General features: G+C 41.0%; 2 protein-coding genes across 12 annotated transcripts in view; both read right to left on the minus strand.

The window, feature by feature from the left end:
• Nucleotides 1-215: 215 nt before the first annotated feature.
• Nucleotides 216-16,699, minus strand: LOC100194559 (myosin binding protein H-like). The gene is given in 12 exon segments (NM_001139645.1): nt 216-596; nt 716-756; nt 1,533-1,592; nt 2,152-2,344; nt 5,233-5,369; nt 7,005-7,164; nt 7,431-7,570; nt 8,938-9,133; nt 9,372-9,460; nt 11,387-11,554; nt 12,500-12,637; nt 16,408-16,699. Coding segments are annotated over 10 exon segments (1,521 nt in total). The 5' UTR covers nt 16,664-16,699; the 3' UTR covers nt 216-596; nt 716-756; nt 1,533-1,548.
• An 863-nt stretch (nt 16,700-17,562) lies between these two features.
• LOC106582711 (neuron navigator 1) overlaps nt 17,563-26,321 on the minus strand; it is a 119,650-nt gene continuing 110,891 nt past the window's right edge. For 10 of the 11 annotated variants that reach the window (XM_082967354.1, XM_014166058.3, XM_082967356.1 and 7 more), the window contains 6 exons: nt 25,861-26,015; nt 25,694-25,765; nt 23,819-24,015; nt 23,454-23,572; nt 22,847-23,056; nt 17,563-22,462 (listed from right to left, as the gene is read on the minus strand). In XM_082967354.1, the coding sequence (XP_082823480.1) occupies nt 22,373-22,462; nt 22,847-23,056; nt 23,454-23,572; nt 23,819-24,015; nt 25,694-25,765; nt 25,861-26,015 (843 nt within the window). In that variant the 3' untranslated portion in view covers nt 17,563-22,372. The remainder of the gene's footprint in view (nt 22,463-22,846; nt 23,057-23,453; nt 23,573-23,818; nt 24,016-25,693; nt 25,766-25,860; nt 26,016-26,321) is intronic. The other variant, XM_082967355.1, reaches the window with a different exon arrangement.

The raw sequence follows: 26,321 nt of genomic DNA on the forward strand, positions 1-26,321 counted from the left end.
ATTCAACCCATAAAATGCCACTATGTAATATCAGATCATGTCATGTGATAAACAAGTTAAAGAGCGACTACTGTGTACTGCACATACACATACTGTATATTATACAAATACATGACAAAATCCGGTTAAGGAAATAATCTGCTGGCCTTGCCATAACCAGCACTTTTCCTCTTTCACATTAAGTACAGAAGGTTTCGATCGACCCATTGTAATTTTTACTTCAGGTTAGAGAAGGTTTATTCAATTGTAGGTTTATTCAACAAAAGAAAAGCATTAAATCAAAATATTGTAACACATTCCGAGGTTTTACATCTTTAATCTCCAATCAGTAACAATCGATTTGCTCTATATAATGGAGACCTATTCAGAATTACGATGTGACACAGACAGTAGTTGATATCTGAGTTGGTTGTGGACATGGATATGAACTCTATACCAGAGAGTACTAAGGAAGAAAAATAAATAAAGGAAAGAAAAAAAAATCTTCATAAATATAGGAAAGGGTAGGATACAGCGGTTGTAGGCATTAACCATTTCATTGTTTGTTCTCTCCAGTCAGTCATATGTACATGTTTTTTCCAGCATCCAGAACCGTCCTATAGAAAAACAAGTGGCATATATAACTTTAAAACTCACCGAAAGTTATTTAACGTCTCAACATATTTCACATCAAAAGAGAGAAAGTACAGTTTAGAGCTTATAAAGACCACCTCACCTTTTTGTAAAGGCCTCATTCCGCTTGCTTCTAATTTGGGACTGTAACAGATGTAAAGAACAGGTGTCAATTCACATGCCATATTAAGCCAACTGTGGTGGTTAGAACTGCAGTAGCAGGCCTACAATATGTATATTCCAAGAGTTTAACGTAAAAAAAAAAATGTTTGAAGACTACAGCCAGTATAAATATTCATATTACACAAAAATTGTTTTTTGCAAGTGAACAGAACTGATAGTATCCCCCATGGAGATTCAACACCTTGGTGGGTGAAAGCTGCTCGCAATACTGTGGATTCTGGTAGTAAATTGCAGTGTCTCGCTGGTCCGTAATGGGCCCGCTATGCTGAGTCAAGGAAATAATGTAGTCCCCCAACTGAGTGCAACTCCACTGTACATGGAGCCATTACAGGACTAATTTATGAGCAGCAGCTAGGACTAGCACTCAGACCCTTGCAATTGCAGAGGCCACCTTCCACCTCCCACTTTAGGGCTCTCCATGTAAGGCCAGCCTTTGAGAATATGTACGTCATACCAGGACTCAAATAGACTTTGGTACATATTAAAATAAATGTTGGTGCTACATTTTATGTGATAATATGGGTACATATAAACTTTCTCTCCAATAAGACCAAAGTCAAAGCAAATGAAATGCCAAGATGGATTTTATTTCTTTAGTAAAGATATTAAAGAAGTATATTTTGTAACAAAGTGGCCTTAATTTACTGAGTCGATCAACTTCTGATTTCAGGCCAATCTTGTAAATTGAAGGCCATTTTCCACATGAAACCTTATTAACGCCAATAAGAGCGACTGACCTGTATGCATGTGCATTTACTGTTCCTTCTTGTCTTTGTCAGCATCTGCTTGCCCAGGCTCTGTCGAGGTAAATATCATTCATTTAGTGATCGTGAACCAATGGCAATATTTCCACACAGCCTGATTTCAAATACAGCACATATCGAGAGTGTCTGAATTTGCATGGATAATGAATATAACATAAAACACCACTAAAAGTAGAAATACATTTGATTACAAAAGCATGGTCTATATTATAGACGAACTCGCTTCATACTTTGTGAGGCTTCTTCCTCGGGTAAAACCATGTATGAGAAAGCACTTTCCCACTGGGTACAGACATCAATTCAACTCTATTCCAAGTTGATTTAACGTAATTTTATTGAAATGGCATGTTGATTCAACCCGAGAGTGCCCAGGGTGTTCGAAATTAAGTTACTTTAACATTTGATCATTTAGTCATTTAGCTAAAGCTCTTATCCAGAGAGACTTACAGTTAGTTACTTAAGTTGAGACAACCACATACCACAGTCATAGTAAGTACAATTTTCTCAATAAAGAAGTTATCCTACTAGAAAAGACAGTACTAGCAGGAAAAGACACGTGCAAATTATTTATTTTTTCACCACAAAAACTTACTTCTGACCTCCAGCTTGCAGCCGGTGTCGACCTTCCCCAGTGTATTCTCGGCTCTGCAGACATACTCACCACCGTCGTATGGGCCAGGCTTACGGATCTCCAGGGTGCAGATGCCCCCTGTGCTGATCATCCTGTACTTGGGGTTGTCCATGTTGTTGAGAATCATCTTGTTCTTCATCCACATAATCTTAGGCTGCAATGACATAATATGTGATTTATATGTTTCATATCAATTGTTTACTTCAGCTTTCGTGTACTTAGAGTATGTATTACTATGCACGACACTAAAATCCTACAATGATCAGCGCATCGCAAAGGGGACATACACTACATGGCTCATCGAACATCACATTCCAAAATCATGGGCATTAATATGGAGTTTGTACCCCCTTTGCTGCTACAACAGCCTCCACTCTTCTGGGAAGGCTTTTCACTAGTTGGAACATTGCTGCATGGACTTGCTTCCATTCAGCCACAAGATTACCATTCAGCATTACTGAGGTCGGGCACTGATGTTGGGCAATTAGGCCTGGCTCGCAGTCGGCGTTCCAATTCATCCCAAAGGTGTTCGATGAGGTTGAGGTGGGGGCTCTGTGCAGGCCAGTCAAGTTCTTCCACACCAATCTCGACAATCCATTTCTGTATGGACCTCGCTTTGTGCATGGGGGCATTGTCATGCTGAAACGAAAGAGCCTTCCTAAATTGTTGCCACAAATTTGGAAGCACAGATTAATCTAGAATCTCATTGTATACTGTAGCGTTAAAATTTCCATTCACTGGAACTAAGGGGCCTAGCCCGATCCATGAAAAACAGCCCCAGACCATTATTCCTCCTCCACCAAACTTTACAGTTGTCACTATGCATTGGGGACGGTAGCGTTGTCCTGGCATCCTTCAAACCAAGATTCGTCTGTCAGACTGCCAGATGGTGAAGTGTGATTCATCACTCCAGAGAATGCGTTTCCACTGCTCCAGAGTCCAATGGCGGCGAGCTTTACACCAGTCCAGCCGAAGCTTGGCATTGCGCAAGGTGATCTAACGCTTCGATCACACCGATAACGTAATTTTCATTTTGGTACACCAGAATTACATTAATTTCCAATGAAACTCTACGTTTGCCTTGCAGCATTGCGTTGCAGAGGCTGTTGCAGTGCGTTTGGTGTGGTGCATACGTTGGATTTATCGAATGTATGCATCAAATGTTGAACTTTTGATGCATACATAGCCAGATGACGCTGCATACTATTTTGCGCAACAACGCTGTCGGTGTGTTCGAAGCGTTAGGCTTGTGTGCGGTTGCTTGGCCATGGAAACCTATTTTATGAAGGTCCCGACGAACAGTTCTTGTGCTGACGTAGCTTCCAGAGGCAGTTTGGAACTCGGTAGTGAGTGTAGCAACCGAGGAAAGATGATTTTTACATGCGATGCGCTTCAGCACTCAGTGGTCCCTTTCTGTGAGCTTGTGTGGCCTACCACTAAGCTGCTGAGCCATTGTTGCTCCTAGAAGTTTCCACTTCACAATAACAGCACTTACACTTGACCGGGGCAGCTGTAGCAGGGCAAAAATTTGACAAACTGACTTGTTGGAAAGGTGACATGACAGTGCCAAGTTGAAAGTCACGGAGCTCTTCAGTACGGGCCATTCTACTGCCAATGTTTGTCTATGGAGATTGTATGGCTGTGTGTATATTCAAAATACAAGATGGGGGAAAATTGCAGAAAAGAGGGAGGTGCTAAACAAATCCTTTCATCATAATTCTTTTTTTTTAACACTGAAAATAAATGTTTTTCCTCCATTTACAATTAATTTGTTCTCGCATTTCAAAACTATTTCCTTGTAATTTTTTATTTTGCGCCAATCTTTAACTTAAACATTAACAAGTGTGTTTTGTCCACTGTTCCACAAATGTCCAGCAGAATCGTTCCCTTTTCCCGCATTTGGGCTTTTTAAATATGGTCACCCTAATTCCACTGGTGGAAATATTGCTACTGCAACATGTTAACACCATCTTTTTACATGTGAGGAGAATAACATCATTTCAACCCCACATGTGAATCTGCAATTCCACAAGTGAAAGTGAGAATTTCATGTGAAACGGAAAATGTGATTTTCACAAGTGAATGTTTTCACATGTGAAAATGCAATTCTACATTTCAAAGTGAGATTTTTTTTTTCACATGTGAAATTTGCGGTTTTACATGTTAACTTTCACATGTGAAACTGCAATTCACGTGAGGTGAAAACATGTTATTCTCCTCAAATGTGAAAAGGTAGTGTTAACATGTGAAGTCTAAATGTAAAATATTTAAATTTAAGCTCAACATGTGAAACTGCAAATTTGACTTGTTCTTTTGTAAGGGTCAGTGTAAAGGCCCCCCCATGGTCCCCTCAGGGTAGGAATGTAACACATCTGACCCGTCCACCCCCTCCTCTCTGCCACCCACCCACTCCGGCCCAGTCGGCCAGGAGTCTAAGGTTCGGCTCAGAGGGAGACTATCATAACCTAAAAAATGCTGCTCTGCTGTGGCGACTGGCAACCCAGTGGATCTGGTGGGAGGGGAGGGGACAGGCTGAGCTGGAGGCTCAGACATCAATCAATAAATTCTATTTTATAAAGCCATTCTTACATCAGCAGTTGTCACAAAGTGGTTATACAGATACCCAGCCTAAAACATGCAGGAGGCTAACAAGGAGACTAAAGAACCCTCATTCCATAGACTGTGTGTCTGTGTCTGTGTGTGCACATCAGGTAACTGATGCAAACAGTAGAATCAGATTTAAAACAGATACAACTACACCTTATGGAACAGTGGAGACACACACCCATGTTTACACATTCACAGAAGACATGCACTCTACACACACGTACACATGGATTGTGTATTGTATTTATGTGGTAGTAGAGTAGTGGCCTGAGTTCACACACTTAATGTGCTGTGAAAAGTGTTAATGTAATATTTTAAATAATATATAACTGCCTTAATGTTGCTGGACCCCAGGAAGAGAAGCTGCTGCCTTGGCAGTTCTGCTAGCCTAGCTTAGCCTACAGTATGAGAGCGTTTGTGAGAGGGAAGTTTTACCTTGGGGCATCCCCTCACAGAACACAGCAGCTTGGTGCTGTAGCCAACAGTGGTGGACCTGTCGTTCAGAACAGTGGTGAACTTGGGAGCCTCGGTGAAGTCATGCTCCACGAACGGGGTAGGTTTGTAGTCAATAACTGAAAAATAATGAGACAAGCATGAATTAGGTCCTAAATGGGGGCAACTACAACAATACTTTATTGTTCCACTCGTTCTAACATTCTCTAACGTTGTGGGGGACCCGTTAAAAAAACATGTCAAATTAGCATTTTCACATGTGAAATAGCTGTTTTCACATGTTGAGCTTAAATTTCACATGAAACTGAATTTTCACATTATTACTTTTAGAGTTCACAAATTAACGCCACCTTTCAGATGTGAGAAGAAAAACATTTTCACATCACATGTGAATTGCAGTTGCATATGTGAAATTTGCTGTTTAACATTGTAAATATGTAATGTGAAAATTCGATATGCAGTTTCACGTGAAAAACTTTGAAAAGCTCACATTCAAATGTAGAATTTCAAGTTCACATCAAGAAAATCAATCACATATAAATCGAATGAGCAGTTTCACATCTAAAAAAAAGTCATGTGAAAATCCATTTTAAACTTCACATGTCTGAAAACCATGTGTCTGTTTTTCACATGTGATTTTCTTTTACATATGATTTGTTCACGTGACAAATTCATGTGAAACGTCACACGTGTCCGAAAACCATGTGTCTGACTCATGAAAATGTCATGTAAAAATATATATACAGTACCAGTCAAAAGTTTGGACACACCTACTCATTCCAGAGTTTTTCGTAGTTTTTACTATTTGCTACATTGTAGAATAATAGTGAAGATATAAAAACTCTGAAATAACACATATGGAATCATGTAGTAACTAAAACAGTGTTAAAGAAATCAAGCCACCTTTTGCCTTGATGAGCACTCTTGGCATTCTCTCAACTAGCTTTATGAGGTACTGTAATCACCTGCAACGTATTTCAATTAACAGGTGTGCCTTGTTCATTTGTGGAATTTCTTTCCTTCATAATGCGTTTGAGCCAATCAATTGTGTTGTGACAAGGTAGGGGTGTTATACAGAAGATGGACCTATTTGGTAAAATATCAAGTACATCTAATGGCAAGAACAGCTCAAATAAGCAAAGAAAACTGACTGTCCATCATTACTTTAAGACATGGTCAGTCAATCTGGAAAATTTCAAGAACTTTTAAAATTTCCTCAAGTGCTGTCGCAAAAAACATGAAGCGCTATGATGAAACTGGCTCTCATGAGGACCGCCACAGGAAAAGAAGACCCAGAGTTACCTCTGCTGCAGAGGATAAGTTAATTAGAGTTAACTGCACCTCAGATTGTAGCCCAAATAAATGTTTTACAGAGTTCAAGTAACAGACACATGTCAACATCAAGACTGTTGGAAAAGCATTCCTCATGAAGCTGGTTTAGAGAATGCCAAGAGTGTGCACAACTGTCACCAAGGCAAAGAGTGGCTACTTTGAAGAATCTAAAATATATTTTGATGTGTTTAACACTTTTTTTTTGGTTACTACATGATTCCATATGTGTTACTTCATAGTTGTGATGTCTTTACTATTATTCTAGTGTAGAAAGTAGTAAAAATAAAGAAAATCCCTTGAATTAGTTTGACTGGTACTATGTGTGTGTATATATATAAAATGTTCTTTCCACGTGTGATTTTCTCATGTTTCTTTTTTTGTAAATGACTTTTTTTTTAAAGGGTGTGTGGAGAGAGTCTCACCCTCCTTCACAATGGTGGCTTCTCCCTTGGTCACGGCACATTCCTCACTGAGTCCGCACTTGTTCTCTGCAAAGACCCTGAAGGTGTAGGTGTTGCCCATAATGAGGTCTGAGATGGTGGCATTTAGTCTGGCGTAGTGCTCCAAAATGTTGAACCAGTCCTGGGCAAGAGACCATATGAGTATTAATAATATTTCAATGTCTTGTTATTACACGTATTGTATTTTCTTTTTGAAGTCAATTTTTTGGTGTAAAGTATACTGAGATGTACTTTTAAATAACATTTTGGGGGATTTTATTTGATTACAGGGAAAATATTTGCTGCTGAATCAATGGGAATTGTGTAGACGAGAGGGCTACAGAAGTTGTGAATGACTCAGTATGTCATTCACTTTGACATTGTATGGTAAGCAAGATAGTTTCTCACCCCGGTCTTCTTGTCAGCTTTCTGGACAGTGTAGCCTGTGATCTCTGTGTTTCCATTATCTTTGGGTACGGTCCACTCCAAAGCAACGTTGAATCCCCAGACATCCACAATCTTAATGCTGGCTGGTGGCCCGGGTAACTCTGTGGGAGAGCAAGCACCGAGATACATGGTTCAATATGGGTTGCATCATTAGTATCAGTAAACTCACAAAACTCAATCACTCTCCAGATCAGTTCAGACCTGACCAGAAACAACTCCTGGCCCTAGTTATGATCAAAATATACCTACAATTGAAGTCGGAAGTCTACATACACCTTAGCCAAATACATTTAAACTCAGTTTCACAATTCCTGACATTTAATCCTAGTAAAAATTCCCTGTCTTAGGTCAGTTAGGATCACCACTTTACTTTAAAATGTGAAATGTCAGAATAATAGTAGAGAGAACATAAATATTTCAGCTGTTATTTCTTTCATCACATTCCCAGTGGGTTAGAAGTTTACATACACTCAAGTAGTATTCGGAAGCATTGCCTTTAAATTGTTTAACCTGGGTCAAACATTTCGGGTAGCCTTCCACAAGCATCCCACAATAAGTTGGGTGAATTTTGGTCCATTCCTCCTGACAGAGCTGGTGTAACTGAGTCAGGTTTGCAGGCCTCTTTGCTCGCACACTTTTTCAGTTCTGCCAACAAATTTTCAATAGGATTGAGGTCAGGGCTTTGTGATGGCCACTCCATTACCTTGACTTTGTTGTCCTTAAGCCATTTTGCCACAATTTTGGAAGTATGCTTGGGGTCATTGTCAATTTGGAAGACCCAAGCTTTAACTTCCTGACTGATGTCTTGAGATGTTGCTTCAATATATCCAGATCATGTTCCTGCCTCATGATGCTATCTATTTTGTGAAGTGCACCAGTCCCTCCTGCAGCAAAGCACCCCCACAACATGATGCTGCCACCCCCGTGCTTCATAACGATGGACATTATGGCCAAACATTTCTATTTTTGTTTCATCAGGCCAGAGGACATTTCTCCAAAAATACATTTTCCCATGATTTCAAGCAAAGAGGCACCGAGTTTGAAGGTAGGCCTTGAAATACATCCACATGTATACCTCCAATTGACTCAAATTATATAAATTAGACATTCAGAAGCTTCTAAAGCCATGACATCATCTTCTGGAATTTTCCAAGCTGTTTATAGGCACAGTCAACTTAGTGTATGTAAACTTCTGACCCACTGGAATTGTGAAATTATCTGTCTGTAAACAATTGTTGGAAAAATTACTTGTGTCATGCACAAAGTAGATGTCCTAACCGACTTGCCAAAACTATAGTTCGTTAACAAGAAATTTGTGGAGTGGTTGAAAAACGAGTTTTAATGACTCCAACCTAAGTGTATGTAAACTTCTGACTTCAACTGTATTTTATATGACAGGCTAATGCTGTGTCATCATCTGTTTTGGAAATGAAAACAAGGTTGGATAGTCTAATAGAATTTGACTGACCAATAATCTGGATGATGATAGCAGCTTTGTCCTCAAAGTCATCCACCTTCACGCACATTTCGTATGAGCCAGAGTCCACCCTCTCTGCTTGACGGATGAACAGGATGCTGTCTCTGTCAGATGTACGGATGTTGGCCCTCTTTGAGTCGAGGGGCTGTCCATCCTTTAACCAGCTAACCACTGGCTTAGGTTTGCCCTAGGAAAGTAAAGAACACAATGCTGGGCTCAATCAATGGTCGTAACTTCCATCTGAATGGACACATGCTATAACATCAAGTCATTTCACGTCATTAGTGCCAGGAATCTTTCCTGACCATGTGAAAAACCTATAGCCCATAGTTGTAGCCTATAGCTAGGGTCCAAAGGTTTTGGTCCTGCTCAGGTCATGTGGTTTAGACACTCCCAGGCCTACCCATCTCATAATGCAAACTCACAGAGTACGGGATGACAATGTTGATCTTCTCGCCGACTTTCTTGACATACCTCTGCCTCAGGAAACGAGGGAGGCGGACTTTGGGGCGAGCTACAGACAGAAAAAAATTGTTTACGAATAATAATAATAATAATCAACCTGTTCAAAGAAGTAAAATTACTCTGAAACTGTGACCCACACAATGGATAGGACACTTCAGAGATACTTCAGAGCGAGCAATTGAATGTGTACCTGAAAGAATAAAAAACAACTTCCTCATAACCCACTCTCTGTACCTTCAGCTTCGAGACAGATTCTCCTGTACTCCAGTCATCCAGAACAGATCTAGTTTGGTGGGAACCAAACACCTGCTGAGTCTAGCGGAGTGTCACTCACCAGAGCTCTAAATCGGTCCCATCTGAACTCATGCCATGTCGCAACACATGATGTAGATCTACAGTTACCCCAGCCCACACTGTTAAACAGGCTGCAGTAAGAATCACACTCAACTGTACTGTAGATTCTCCAAGACCATAGGGTTCCCCACAAACACACCATTCACAGCCAATGGCTTACTGTGTTAAACATGGACAGAACGGTTTACATTTGTAAATAACTAATATTCATATAATTGCAAACCTGCTCCTATACAAACCTATGCACTAGTGCCAGTGCTCTAGGCAGAAATATGTGCTGCTATCAGAAAATGTATTTAAAACAAAAACAATCAACCAACTGGGGAATGGGCATGGTAGAATTAGGTGTGTTTCTCTGTGGAGTGTCCTGACTTGACGCTCCTTATGCGGCGATCAGGTCAAAAGAGAACTGCCTTGTCCCCGTCAGAGTCTGTGGCATGTTTCAAAATAAACACAGGGTCCCTGGTCGTCTCAAAGGACTTAGATGGCATACGAGACGTTAGATCCCTCCCCTGTCCCCACCCCCTCTGTGTAGAGTGGACACTTTGGAATGTCCCCCATCCCCACCCCCCTCGACAGATAGCACTTGTTTCCATCACTCTTACATGGGTTGGCTTGACACCTCTCCAGCACGCATTCTGACCGGGGAGTCAACTTAATGCCAAACCTTCCGAATTGAATCCGTGTTAATAGCAGACACATGCCAACTATTTTTCCAAGGATTTGTGGGAAAGTTAGCGGTCGTTCCATTGTGTGGTAAACCAGATGCTTTTATTGGTGGACCAATGTCTAAGGTTGACAGTGGGACTGTGGGACATGGACTCTGACACTCCGTTTGGGGGTCGGCCAGTCCCTGTATAAGTCCTTGGGGTTCAGGTTTCATTCCCCTCCACTAAAACTCTCCATTACACATTTGCTGATCCCTGCTTACATAAATAACATTTTAATCAACTCTCATTAAAAAAAAGTAGGTCTACCAATTACTGGTTTTGATATAATTATTTTACCGTATATTCAGAAAAATGTACGTTTGGATAAAACACAAAGTCCAGGGCGTACCACTGTATACAGTACATTCACTTGCTTCCAGGATGATTGCTGTAAATGAAGAGGCTTGACTAACCATTAACGGTTATCATTGAGGAAGACAAAAAGTAGACAAAGTAAGAAGACACAGGTGAAAACATGCACCCAAAAGGTGTCGAAGGAGGTAGTATGTTTATCCTTTTACAAATGGGGAGCTTAGCCCGAGGATCTCTACCCGCCCCCCCGTTGGTGGCAACAATCTGGGAAGGCCACAGTTGCATTATTCTAACAGGCCAGGGATGTGACAACAGCCGTTGGATATCTGAGATGGAAATCAAGCTGAGCCGTTTCTCCCTAGCTGTTTCAACGTCTGCTCTTTTAAAAGCCATTTTCAACGATAAAGACTGACACCGACCACCACGAACAGTTTGGACTTGCTGTTACTGCCGCCCAATAATACAATACTGTCTACTTGAAGTCCATGGAAGAAAACCCACACCTCTGCTGGTTGGAAGAAATGGACCATGGCATGCTTCTGAAGTACAGTAGTTAAGGGCTGTGTGTGAGTGAGGACTATTGTCCAGGCTTTGCTTACCCCCAACCTCCTTGACCAGAACGGGGTCGGCGATGGTAGCAGGGGGGCTGCGGCCACCAGGGTTTACAGCAACCACTCGGATCAGCAGACGGTCGCCGGTAGTCTGGTTCTTGATGACATAACGGCAGGACACGGTCAGATCCTCGTTGGCTGCTTTCCAGTCTTCAGCTGTGACATGAAAGTGAACAAACTCAGTACAAAATAGAACTGTGGCGGGAGAGTGATCACAGTGAGGACAATAAGTATCAACTAATAGCTCAGTTCATGAGTTCTGTCATTTTATTTGACAGGACCTTCAAGGTACACCTTCTGTCCAGACACTGAGCAGACAGCAAGATGAAAGAGACAGGTACAATTGAGAAACATTGAGACAGATATGGAGAATCTTTAGTCCTTCACTGAGTGAAAATGTTTACTACAGGACACATATTTGAATAAATTATATTTCTAGTGGTGACTGAGAATAAGGGGAAGTACTTGGATGGAAAGTATTGTCATGACTTATCTTCCTATCTGGGCCCAAAACCATATTTTAAATGGATGAATTAAGGAGATTCATGAATAAGAATATCATATGTTCAAATTTTCCAGGTGCATTATTACATTTGCAAGGTGAAATGTGTAGTTGCATTACTATATTTTCTTCTCTACCATTTGACTTGAGTCTGTTACTGACATTAGCAGAAGGTTGTGATCTAAAAGCAGGCACCAGCAAGTCCATGGCACCGCCGGTAATGCCTCTCTCCTTATAGGGAGAGGTTAGGTACAGTATAAATCATCTAGTGACATGCAGGGGACAGGTGCAACTGATAGGTCTGACCAGCCCCAAAAAATATAATTTAAAATGGCACCTGCTTAAAGTGGAACGCAGCCTCATCGTTTGGTGTTAGGTAAAACAAATCGATAACATTTTTTTAAGGTTGTGGTTAATTCTCTATTTTACCTTACAAGCATATCAGAGATGTACAAAATCCAATGGGACAACATAACAACATTCAAAGAACTTAGTAGTCAAATGGTAGCCTGGTCACGCCCATGATCATAGGAGTTGGCAAGACTGCACAAACAGATCTGGGACAAGGTTAGTTAAGGTAGTGGGCTTGAATAACTTACTTCCCTCCTTGGTGATTTCCACAGTGTATCCATCCAGGCCAGAGTTGGCTGGAATAGTCTTTGGAGGCCTCCAGGTGATGGTCACTGAAGTGTCGCTCTTGTCGTCCACTGTCACTTCCAGGGGCTCACTGGTGGGCTCTACAGTTGGGAAACGCAAACAAAATTCAGACAACGCGTTGTACAACTCGGAAGTGAGATGAAATATTAGCCCTATTGGATTATACATTATCAATCAAAAACAAAGTAATACGGCTCTATTCAGTTTGGAAATGCTAACACAATTCAGAAAATGTACAACTCGAGTTGCAAGAGGAAATAATTTGCCTTATTGGGTTATCATATCAAACGTGGCATTAGTGTTCTACATTGTTTAGAAATGCAAAAATAATGCAGACAATGTACAACTTGAAACTTGGAGGACATGATACTGGGTTATCATATAAAATATTTTTAAAATGTAATAGGAGAATGTGTGAAGAGCTTCGTAACGGTTTGACCAATCTTTCCTCCGACTTTCGAGTTGGTTGACCTTTGGGGGATGGGGGTGTGGGGGGGGGGGGTAGGCGTTTTGGGGGTTCCTCTGCGGAGGCTGCGTCGGCAGCAGCGGCTGATGTTAAATGTGCATTTACATAAAAGGTCAGAGGCAGCAGGTATGAGAGCAGTGTTCTAGAATCCATTCCAATGCCATGTCTTACTGAACTCCTCTTTGTTCATCCAGTAGAGAGATGAAAACAGTCTACACCTATTCAATCTGCTAAGGTGCACTAGGTTTTAACTAGGGCCAGGAGTGTTCCCCTGGTCAGGTCACATGGTCAGGAAAAACTTTCGAATGCATTATATGTATACCAAACTAACTATACCTTCTCATGATCCCATATTGGAGTGGATTGGAATTGGACATATTCAGATGTGAAGGTATAATTGATCCATTTCACATGAACAGGGTTTACTCCTTCAGCAGCAGGGGCATCTCCCTCTGTGGTTGAGGCAGCTGTAGCTGCAGCAGCATCAGCTAATGTTTAATGTTAGAGATTAATCTAATGAATTAGTTCAAATAACATAAGAGCCTGGTCCCAGATCTGTTAACTCCTATGATAATGACCAGAGGAGTTGGCAAGAAAGAAAGCACAAACAGATCAGGGACCATGCTAAAAAGGCCATACCTACCATGATGGGCAAAATGCCCAATTATCATTGAGATCGTCTAGCTCTTTTTTTTCTTCATTTAACTTGGCAAGTCAGTTAAGAACAAATTCTTATTTACAATGACGGCCTACCCTGGTCAAACCCTAACCCGGACGATGCTGGGCCAATTGTGCAATGGAACTAGTTGTGATACAGCCTGGAATCAAACCAGGGTCTGTAGTGACACCTCTAGCACTGAGATGCTGCGCCACTCGTGAGTTAGTGCTGTTAGCCAAAAGTGATTTGCCATAATTCTAAACAGGAAAATCCGTATTAAGTGGCATATGATGAAGTCCCTTGGCTCCTTATGGATTGGTAGTGAGCCTATTACCATCAGGGTGGGCCACGACCTCAGCATCAGCAGCGGGGGTGCCTTCCTCTGCAGCAGTGGCGGCGGCTGCTATTAAGTAAACGTTAGCAAGATGTTAGAGCAAAAGCTGACTTTAAACATTTCAAAAGATGTTACAAAATGAAAAGATGTAGCAGAATGTTACGTGGATAGGAAGTACCGGTACATGAGTGAAGAGATAAAGAACTTACAGTAAAAGAGGTTAAGTAGCCTAGTCAAAACAAACATCTGTTATTCTTGGCTTTACCCTTGGATGGTGCCTCAGCGTAGGCCCACCCACTGGGGAGCCATGCCCAGCAAAGAGCTTATTACAGACAAAAATACTCCTTAGTTTCATCAGCTGTCCGCGGGTGAAGAAGCCAGACTTGGAGATCCTGGGCTGGCGTGGTAACAAGTGGTCTGCATTTGTGAGGCTGGTTGGGTATACTGCCATATTCTCTAAAACAATGTTGGAGGTGGCTTATGGTAGAGAAAAACATTAAATTCTCTGGCAACAGTTCTGGTGGACATTCCTGCAGTACATGTACATGAGTAAAGAGATAAAGAACTTACAGTAAAAGAGGTTAAGTAGCCTAGTCAAAACAAACAGCTGTTATTCTTGGCTTTACCCTTGGATGGTGCCTCAGCGTAGGCCCACCCACTGGGGAGCCATGCCCAGCAAAGAGCTTATTATAGACAGAAATACTCCTTAGTTTCATCAGCTGTCCACGGGTGAAGAAGCCAGACTTGGAGATCCTGGGCTGGCGTGGTAACAAGTGGTCTGCAGTTGTGAGGCTGGTTGGGTATACTGCCATATTCTCTAAAATGATGTTGGAGGTGGCTTATGGTAGAGAAAAACATTAAATTCTCTGGCAACGGTTCTGGTGGACATTCCTGCAGTCAGCATGCCAATTGCACGCTCCGTCAAAACTTAAGACATCTGTGGCATTGTGTTGTGTGACAAAACTGCACATTTAGAGTGGCCTTTTATTGTCCCCAGCACAAGATGTGCCCGTGTAATGATCATGCTGTTTAATAAGCTTTTTGATATGCCACACCTGTCAGGTGTATGGATTATCTTGGCAAAGGAGAAATACTCACTAATAGGGAGGTAAACACGTGTGCACAAGGAGCTTTTTGTGCGTATGTAAAATTTTGGTGATCTTTTATTTCAGCTCATTAAACATGGGACAAACACTTTACGTTGCGTTTTATATTATTTTTGTTCAGTAGTTTGATTACTAGCCTATAGGAAACATATATGACGTAGTGAATGCACTCTAAATTAACTATGCCTTGTCAGCATTGCGATGCATGAATTACCATCTGGCTCAGCAGGCGGCTCAACAGGCACCTCAGGTTGGGAAAGAGCCTCTTCAGCAAGAGCAGCTAACGTTAAAGGTTTGGCAATATGGTATGTTAGTTTGCCAGCTGTTGACTGTAGTGGTGTTATTCCTGGATGGATTATTATGTTTGAAGACACACAAAAAATATAAGCTACTTCCTGAACCATTAGAGAGTAGCCTATGGCCGAGCACAATGCTTTATCCAGGGAATCAGGGTGCGCGCAAAGATACACAAAGGATAGAACATTGGTGTCCACTGAATCACCATTAATCAATAGCTCATATACAGTATACAGTGAGATATCGAGCAATTGCGATACTTTACTAGGTAGTCAGGCTATCAAGTGCCTTACACCAGAGGATCCTGGACTGTGGGTCCTTTCAAGAGTAAGTTTAAAGACGGACTGAGTTCCACCCCCACAAAATTGTTCCCCAATGCAAGAAGGGGGGCCTCCATTTAGGGAACCCCTGCCTTACACAACCACTTACACAACACACTGTAGGCTTGTCGTCATGGAGCCCACAATGATTCTTCTGCAATGTCTTCCGACTCTTTAGGCCTATCTCAAAAGTAGGGGCTTCAGTGCTTTACCGTTTTCTCTTATGAATCGATCATGGACGAATGTTGCTTTTTTTTTACCAAATGATGAGGAAGAACAGACTTTCTCGAAATACATGACATGAAGGAATATTTTTGCAGGGTTTGGCGGTGCGCAATGGGAGTTAGTTATATTTTGGACCAAAAATGGTAAGGCTATTTATAGAAGGCTCTTGAAGAGATCCAGTGGCAAAGGGACCGACATAAGATCCTTGACCTCCATTGAAGTATGGGGTAAATTAGAAAGACCCATTAACAAATCATGTCAACGTTGTTTTAGCACTCCTGGGAACTTAGGAAAATGTTAGGTATGCCCCTTGCGCACCAAACAAACGTCACCATGGCTCATCCATTCAGAGAGGAGATCAATGATATAACTGACAAAGTAGCCCACATGTGCTTCTGCTAAAAGCCCAACCGAGGCTCATTTCATGGAGCATTATTGCATTACCATCTGGAGGAGGGGGTGTGGGTGCTTTGGGCTGCTCAGGCGCGGGTTCTGCGGGAGCCTTTTCTTCGGTTGGAGCTGCCTCAGCAGGGGCAGCTGCTTCGGCAGGGGCAGCCTCTGCCGGTGGAGCTTCGACCTCGGCAGGGGGAGCAACTTCAGCAGGAGCCGCCTCCGCGGGTGCAGGTGCAGGTGCTTCCTCCTTCTTAGGAGCAGGCTCTTTCGGGGCTGCCTTCTTGATAGGGGCAGGCTTCGCAGGCATGGTGGCAGTTTCTGCTACTCCCAAAGTCAGTAAGTCCTCAAAGAGTCATCACTTTAGAGGGAGTGGCAGGCTATATAGACAGTGGTCACAGACTCCACCCCCTAAGGAATTTTCTGTAACAGATACTTGACTGAATCTTGGACCTTATTATAGACCTAGTAGGGACATCCTAACACTTTCATTACCCCATTGAAGTTGCAATGTAAAAATGGTTAAAGTTAGGGTTCAGGGTAGTGACGTCCCAAGGATTCCGAATAGCTCTAACCCTAGTATGAATAGGGACGATTAGGCCCGAGAGGGGGTCCAACCGGCCCACGGGTGGTTTGTAAAAAATATATCTATATAAAAGCTTTATGTATATTTACCCCAAAAACATGTGTGTGGGGGGGTGAACTAAATATATTTTAAAAATGACTAAAACCAAATGAAAACTATGTAGAACTGATAATGGACCAACTGTACATCCATACAGTTTCTTGACTGTGTCCAGCCAGCTAATAATCACTGAAATGAAAGCTAGACAGTCAGGGAGCATTATATATTCCAAAAACGATAGAGGACGAATTTTCACAAATTTTGACGGCAAGGAAATATAACCAATTTTCAGTGTGGCCCTTCGGACCTTGATGAAAAACGAATGCGGCCCCCGGGCCAAAATGAGTTTGACACCCCTGCCATATACAGTAGCCTAGGTGAGCAGGGGGGTTTACCCTGTGTTTCACTCAGTTTCCAGTTCACTGATGTGTTTGTTCTGATAAATTACTCTTATATACACAGATATGATGGTTAGGCCACAACCCAAATGCACACTGACCGCTCTTAAAGGTCTCAAGCACTCTTTGATTGCAAAATTGTATTCATAATTTTAAAAGGAAGTATTTTCGCAATTATGAGACAAATCATATATGACATGATTTTATTGACTGGAACGAACAGCGATAGGTGGATGAAAATGTCATTTCAGAAGCATGCCTACCTCTCCATGTATTGGGCTCATCTCTGGAGTGATAAGTTATTAATCTTGTAATTGGCCTTTATGGAGTTATTTGTTTTCCTTAATGATTGTTGTCGCGTACAGTATGCAGAACTATTTACAATGTTTACAATTATGAAATCCTGTACAAAATAGATAAATGAAATTTTACAAAGGATTCCTTAGAAAAAGAAATATCAAATATCAGCATATTAAAAAGAAAAAGCTTTTTCTATATAGAATGAACCCCTAACAATACGTTGATGCTATAACATATTTGTTCACACACTCATTTGGCATGCATTTACAACATTAAAAAAATCCATCACATTTGCCCGTCAGTGACATTAGATACCATTATTACAGTTTTTATATTTTTATTGTGAGTCAATAACAAGCTTTGCAAAATAATGACTATTCAGCAACCTGTATTGGCCTTCATCAAGTGGAAATACTTAATTTCCAAGAACTTCAGATTTGTTTACGTTTTTTTTTGAAGACCCTGATATAAAAAACATTGATTTATCTTAGATTTTTTTTTAAATCAAGTTTTTATGTTGAACTATGATCTTAGATAATAGTTCAATTGTGCCCAACTGCAATACAGGCCTAAACCTTTGGACAACAAACTCTATAACCTACACATCATATCCCTCATGTGACCGACCTGAGTTCAAACCCGGGTTTCCTGTGCGCCACAAGGGTATGTTAGCCCACTGAGCTTAAGCCCAGGTTTTACCACCAAAGTCAGGTGGTGTCTTGTGGGGCCAAGGTTTGACACAAAGCATCCCTTCCATTGTCAAAGGTCACTCTGTCTCAATGCAACACTTGCATCAAAATTCACATTAAGGCATAGTCAAACCCTGCCTGGAAAATTAACTCATAATCGTAATTTGGTCCAACTTACTGCAAGACTGGGGCAAGACTGGGTTTGTTAGCTTTCAGAACAATTTTGACCGTTTTTTTTTTTTCTCTAATTGCCAACACCAGTAGAAGTTGCTGCATAGTCCTGATACAAAAGATAGTTAGCAAAACACACAGCACAGCCACTACAGCACAACAGCCACAACGACCAGTGAATGAGATGAAGAATGAGCAGAATGGCATTTGTTTGCTTGCATACATAGATAACGGGGTATAATATACTCTTCTAAATAGTAAAACAATGCAGAGTAGTTAATGAGGCTAATCATTAAGATGACAGAAGGTTCATATGGGTCTAGTAGGCTGAGTTTACACAGGCAGCCCAGCTCGGATCTTTTTCCACTTATTGGTCTTTTGACCAATCCGATCAACTCTTTCTACAATAATTAGGCAAAAGATTAGAACTGCGCTGCCTGTGAAAACGCAGCCATGGTGTCATTGTGAAATGGATTGGCCAAAGGGGCATCTTTTCACACATATGATTTATCAAGGATTCCTTTCAATTTGTAAAAATGTGACCACACAAGGCAGCAAAAGCCATTCGCTTCAAGTCATCAGATGGAGTCATTTAACAGTTTGATGCAAAAGCATTAAAAAAAATGAAGTAAAAAGGGAATGTACCATGTTTTAACTTCATCGCAGTGGTTTAGTTGCACTGTGCTTAATAATGACCTTTGACAGTGTGCAACATTTCTTTCTGTTGTGATAACCATTGTACAAAGAAAGCAATCTGACATTAAATTACACTTTATATACAGGTGACTTATGATAAAGGGATTATACATCATTAGTGTGAAGAGTCCAAAACACAGACTGATTCTCCTACATTGTTTCAGCATCAGCCAGTATGGCCAGTTGTATCTTTTGAGAACACTACTGTAACCCACTATAATCTAAAATTACCCGATTATACAAAGATGTACATTGTCTTTGACTTCTACCTTGTTTTGATTAACCTATCTTTATATATCCATGCCTCTGAAGTGGGAAATGGTCCTTGATCATCGCTATGCGCAAACAGACGTTTCTTCTATTTTATGCTGTGTGTCTGAACGGTCATTACCTAAACCAAAGATGAGCAAAGCAATAGTACCAGTCAAAAAGAGGGGAGAGCACCATTGGTTGCTACAGTAGACAAAAGACTGTTAATAGCAGAGTTAACCTATGTCTGATGAAAAGGATTTGTGGGGTGCAACAGAGAACTCTAAATAATAATGTTCACTCACCCGTCTTGGTAATAGGCCTAAATACATGTTTACTACAAGGAATGAGACTGTAGCTTTGGGAAAAGGCTATATTCGAAAGCACCTAAATGATCTGCGATGTTATACGGCTACCACATTGAGTAAAAGATCTACATGTACATTCTTTTTAGCATTTTTATACTCTGACCCCAAACTAGACTGTGAATATGCAAGATTACAGTAAAGTATTTGGTTCAGCATATTAGATATTTGCGCCATGCAACTAGTGTAGATAAAATAACTGAAATCGATATTGGAAATACAGCATTGAGCAAAGTAACTGTACCGAATCATGTCGTGGAATAGATTAGACCATACCTCACCATATTCAAAATAAAAGCCAAGCAATATCTAAGCTATACGCAAATAGTAGTTGCTTAAGCGTTATTCCAAAAAATAACTTTCTTAGTAATACCTGATTTTATATGTGGGTAGTACTGGCATGGCCTTATATCTTCAAACAAATAGTTGGATTTCAAATCAATGTCTGTATGTCAGTTCAGTCAAATAAATTAAAATGTATGCTGCTTGCAACAAAATGAGGAACTAGTACCACAGAAGCTGAAATTAGAATGTACTGATGACATCTTTAAATGTGTTGGTTAGAGTGGACAGCATTTGTAATTTTGCAATAAATGATAAGTAAAGATATTAACCATAAGGAAATAACCATGTGTCTGTGTGCTGCTCTGTTCAATCCTGTTTTCTCACTTGACCATGAAAGCCTGATCCCCACCATCTAGCCTACCTGGAACATATTGTTTATCCCTCAAATATAGTTAAGTGACATTAAAATCAACCATGAACTACCCACGGTTCCTCACAGTTGACCTGCAAAAAATAATCAGCTGGCGGGTGGAATGAACACATTCTTATCAAAGGTTATGTTGGTGGAATACACCATCATGGAAACGGGTGCTGCGTGAGTGAAATCCCCGGTCTGGAAGGATTTGGAGTCATTGTAGACAAGGACAACAACCCGGTATGGATACAACCTGCAAAAGTGCAAGCAGGTATTTGTTTATGTTAATTCAGTTAATATAAGTTCATTATTACAATAAGTCAGGCTTTCATTTATTTAGACCATACGCAGGCCATATAAAGTTTAATCCTGTGAGGCTGGTAAACGTTTGAGTAGCCAATAGCCTACTGAATGAATGTAGGCTATTTTTACAGCCTACAGCCTATTCAATTATGGGAAATGTTTACCTACGTTTGAATGTAAAGGTATTGTTTTGTTATGTCGGCTATATGCTTTCGTTAAGTAAGAAGGAGGCAAATTAAAAGGATCCTATTCAAAGAGATTTGAGTTGTCAATGTGCCGCATTGCATTGTGAAAATAAGAACATAGGCCTTAATTCATGGCATGGTTTCATTTTATCCAAACATTGAACAGACAAATTAATTCCTGCAGGGAATGGGAATAGCCTGAGGGGTAAATGTGGAAGACACATTTCAGTTGAATGCATTCAGTTGAACAACTTCCTAGGTATCCCCCTCTCCCTCACTACTCTGGAGTCATCAAAACAGTCAAACAAATTGATGTTATTTGGAGTGTCACGGATCATCTCTTGGAACAACTCTATGCAGAGAAAATTCTGTCCTGATGTCGGATATCAGGTGAGGCTCGGAAATGATGTGGACGGGGCGGGTGCTGCTCCAAAAAACTGACCTGTGCAGGACTACACTGAACTATGCGTGGGGGCAAAAAGTCAATGTCCTGGCACTCACTACTCTGCTCTGAGGCGATGGTTATAAAGCAAAGCACCACTGTTGTATACTGCTGTTCATCTTGAGGTTATCATAAGGAATATATTTATTAAGGCATTCAGTATGTTTGGTCACAGAGTCAAACAAGTTCACCTGGTTATGTATAAGAGTTGCATATGTCTAAGATTTGGCCTTCAAAGATTGATAGATCGATATGTATTCAGGACCAGGACTATACAACCTGACAAGCCATACAACATGCCGTCATACTCTTCCCAATAAGCCAAAACGGGTCTCAAACTGACGTGATTTTACATGCACACTGCAGGCCATGTTGGTGTTGTTGAGCAAAAGTTGACAAGCAAGAATGGTGCTTTTTTTTTGTCATTTGAATTTGCCGTTGGAAGAATCACTTGCTTAGACCAATGAGAGATGAGGATTAATTTCTAAAGTAAGAGTGATACTTATTATCTAGATAATTAGCACCTGTTTCTATCGAGGGTAGCAGTGATAGAGAGAAGGCTTCAGTAAAGAAAGAGAGACTTTATACTGTGTATTGTGAATATAACCTCTACTTCAAGAAATCAAAATGTTTTCTCTCACTATAATATCTGTTGGTATGACTTGGCATGATTGAATACAATTTCAAAACAGCAAAACAAAATGGCTTCTCATTCAACCATATGTAGTGTGATTGTTGTTTGCGGAGATTAAAGACAAGGTCCAAAAGGAGCAGAAAACTATAACGGAGTTTTTGTTCCTGAATATTATGAACTGTGTATACTAGAGCTCACATAGGGGTAAATATTTAGGGCTACTTGAAGGGCTAGGTTTTGAGTCTACAGCTGAAGTTGATGTTCAAAATGTAGGGAGGCTGGGGTCCATTGTTTCTCTGTCCGGAGATTCAATGCAGTTGGCTGCCTCTTGCAACTTCAACAACATAGCCATCTGGAACAACAGACAGAGATGGAAAGGGTCAGAACAGGTGAAGCATTTCAAATTAACTCTATATAATGTACAGTATTGTGACAACGATACCTTCCAAGGACATACAGTAATAGAATTGAGAATAGAATACAGACGAGGCCAGAGAAGGCCTTTACAGCAGGGTTGGGAAACAGGTACCACAGGCTTTTGCTCCAGCCCAGCTCGTGCTATACACACCTGATTCAACTAATCAATAAATTACATTGTTCAAATTTGACCACTATCACAGTAGGTGAATCAGGTGTATCGTTGCTGGACCACAACAAAATCATACACACACTATGGGACCTCCAGGACCACAGTTGCATACCCCATGGTACAAATATGGGAAGTCGAGTGTCTCACCAGAGGGTCCAGGGTGTCCATGGAGCTGGGTGGGGTCTCCTTATTAAGAGGCCTGGCTGAGGCCTCGCTGGGCTGGCCTGGGCCTCCAGAGGTCATGCTGGGGGGAGGCAGGTGAAACAGCTTGGCCTGGTCCTGTTGGGCTGAGGGCCAGGGCAGGGTTCCCCTCACCCACTCCACTGGGTCCTCCCATACTGCCTTCTGACCATGCACCTGTGGCACAAAGCCACAACACGTCATACTCAGAGCACATTGAACGTTTTAGTAATTTAGCAGACGCTCTTATACAGAGTGACTTACAGTTATTGCATTAGACAGGTGAGATAGCTAGGTGAGACAACTACAAATCACAGTCATAGTAAGTCCATTTTTCCTCTAAGGAAGTTATCAGCAAAGTCAGTGCTAGTTTGAAAAGAAAAGTGTGAGTGTTATTCCTTGCAAGATCTTTGCTCCATCCATTTACTTTACCTGCAATTCACCTAGCCTGGTCCTAGATCTGGTTGTGCCGTCAGGCCAAACGTTTGACGTGACAATGACCATAGGAGTACAGCACAAACAGATCTGGGACCAGGCTATAATTCATCTACCAGGACAGTAAAACCTGTCTGACCTTAATGCCATCCTTGGCTCCTTCCTGCAGGTAGGGGATAATGGAGAGGTTCCAAAGGTCAATGAACCAGGAGCGGAACTCCTCCACAGTCACAGGACAGGACAGGAAGAAACACGGGCCTAGAGAGAGGGAGAGCGCAAGAGAGAGAGAATAAATAACATTAAATGACCACATCAAATCAAAACACACAGTCTATGGCCCAGAGATAAGAATCAGATCTCCAGGAACTAACTTAAGGTATCACTTTATTTGGATAGCATGTAGATTTAGATCTGTAGATCATCCATAGGGGACTATCCAATTAAAGTGTGACCTAACTTTATATTTGTGTATTATTTCCCAGTTATAACAAAATGTTTTCCTACCGATGAGGAAGTCAGAGGTGCTGTGTTTCTCCAGGAAGGTGTGCAGGTGGTACCACAGCTTGGGCACCCAGTCCAGAACCCTGAGGAGGTCCTCGTTGGCCAGGCTCCTCTCGTCCTCCGCCTCCATCAACTTCCTGTGCAGGTAACGCACCAGGAAGCCATTGGCTGGCTCCACATTATTAGAGAAGGTCACCATCCTTGGGGTCAGAAGAGGGTCAAAGGTCAGGTCATGCTGTATGTATCATAAAGTACTTTCCTATTTTATACAGTGCCTTCAGAAAGTATTGACACCTCTTTTTTCCAAATTGTGTTGTGTTACTGCCTGAATTTAAAGTGGATTAAACTGAGATTCTGTGTCATTGGCCTACACACAATACACCATAATGTCAAAGTAGAATTACGTTTTTAGAAATGTCTTGACTCAATAAGTATTCAACGGTTTTGTTTTCGCAAGCCTAAATAAATTCAGGAGTAACATTTGTCTTAACAAGTTACAATAAGTTGCATGGACGCACTCTGTGTGCAATAATAGTGTTTAACATGATTTTTGAAGGACTCTCTCATCTCTGTAACCCACACATACAATTATCTGTAAGGTCCCTTAGTCGACCAGTGAATTTCAACCACAAAGAACAGGGAGGTTTTCCAATGCCTCATAAGGAAGGGCACATATTGGTAAATGGGTTAAATAAAAAAAAGGAGACATTTAATATCCCTTTGAGCATAGTGAAGTTATTAATTATACTTTGGATGGTGTATCAATACACCCAGTCACTACAAAGATACAAGCGTCCTTCCTAACCCATTTGCAGGAGATGAAGGAAACTGCTCAGGGATTTCACCACGAGGCCAATGGTGACTTTTTAAAATAGTTACAGTTTAATGGCTGTGAAAGGAGAAAACTGTAGATGGATCAACAACATTGTAGTTACTCCACAATACTTACTAACCTAAATGACAGCGTGAAAAGAAGGAAGCTTGTACAAAAAAAATACATCTGAAAATGATGTCCTGAATACAAAGTGTTATGTTTGGGGGAAATCCAACACAACAAATCAATGAGTACCACTCTTCAAATGTTCAAGTATGGTGGTGGCTGCATCATGTTATGGGTATGCTTGTCATCAGCAAGGACTATGGATTTAATTAATTTTTTTTAGCTAAGCACAGGCAAAATTCTAGAGGAAAACCGGGTTCAGTCTGCTTTCCAACAGACAATGGGAAACAAATTCACCTTTCAACAGGACCATAACCTAAAACACAAGGGCAAATATACACTGGAGTTCCTTACCAAAATGACATTGAAAATGGCTGTCTAGCAATGATAAACAACCAACTTGACAGAGCTTGAAGAATTTTTTTAAGAATGTGCAAATATTGTACAATCCAGGTGTGCAAAGCTCTTAGAGACTTACCCAGAAAGACTCACAGCTGTAATCACTGCCAACGGTGATTCCAACATGTATAGACTCAGGGGTGTGAATACTTATGTAAATTAGATATTTTCGCATTTCATTTTCAATGCCAATGCAAACATTTAAAAAAAAATGTTTTCACTTTGTCATGATGGGGTAGTGTGTAGATTTGTGAGAAGAAAAACATATTTAATAAATTTTGAATTCAGGCTGTAACACAAAATATGCAATAAGTCAAGGGGTATGAATACTTTGAAGGCACTGTTTTACATTGCCAATTTTCTAACCACTGTCCCTATTCATTAGACTGACAACATCCCAATTTAAATATGCATCAAAGCATACTTTGGATGCATGACAGGGATATATTGTAGCCTTAAATAAGATGTTTTAAAGACTAGGTCAGAACAAAAACCTGCCCACAGAAAAAAACACAAACTTAATTTGTCTCTTCATTCACCTGAAGCTGAGGTGCAGGCCATGGTTCGGGGTCATCTTCACCGGCTGGTTGGTAGTTCCAATGATGTAAGGACTGAAATAAAACACAGAATCATCACAGTTCAGATTAGAAACAATAATGTACTAGATGTTTGATAAAAGGTTCCATTTCAGTGTTAGTCTGCTCACCATTTGTGATATTTGCAGGTGAGGGCCCCGTTGACAAGCTCGCTGATGGAAGTGGCATCATGTATATCATCCAGGATAACCACCAATGGAATTTCAGCAGTGCTGGTTTCCCGGTCAATCTGATTGGCCAGGTTGGACAGGCAGAGCTGGAGATCCTGTTGAGAGGGGAGTGAAAGAGAGGTCATGTTATTGATGTATGGTGATATTAAATCACAAACCCGAAACCAGCTTTCTGTTGGTCCTGAACTGTAAGGTGTACAAGCCTTTTCTGCCAGCCCAACACTAACACACCTGACGATTAGAGGTAAATGTTTAGTTAGTGCCAATGCAGATGCTATTTTAACTCTGCAAATTTTGTTGTGAGGATACAGAATCAATAGACCATTTGAGACCCGATTCAGGAAACTAGGTGTATGTCGCAAGTCACGACTTCACTGGAGAGCCATTTGAACATAAAACAT

This window comes from Salmo salar, chromosome 22 (genome assembly GCF_965601325.2).
Source record: "Salmo salar chromosome 22, fSalSal1, whole genome shotgun sequence".
NCBI classification, from domain to species: domain Eukaryota; kingdom Metazoa; phylum Chordata; class Actinopteri; order Salmoniformes; family Salmonidae; genus Salmo; species Salmo salar.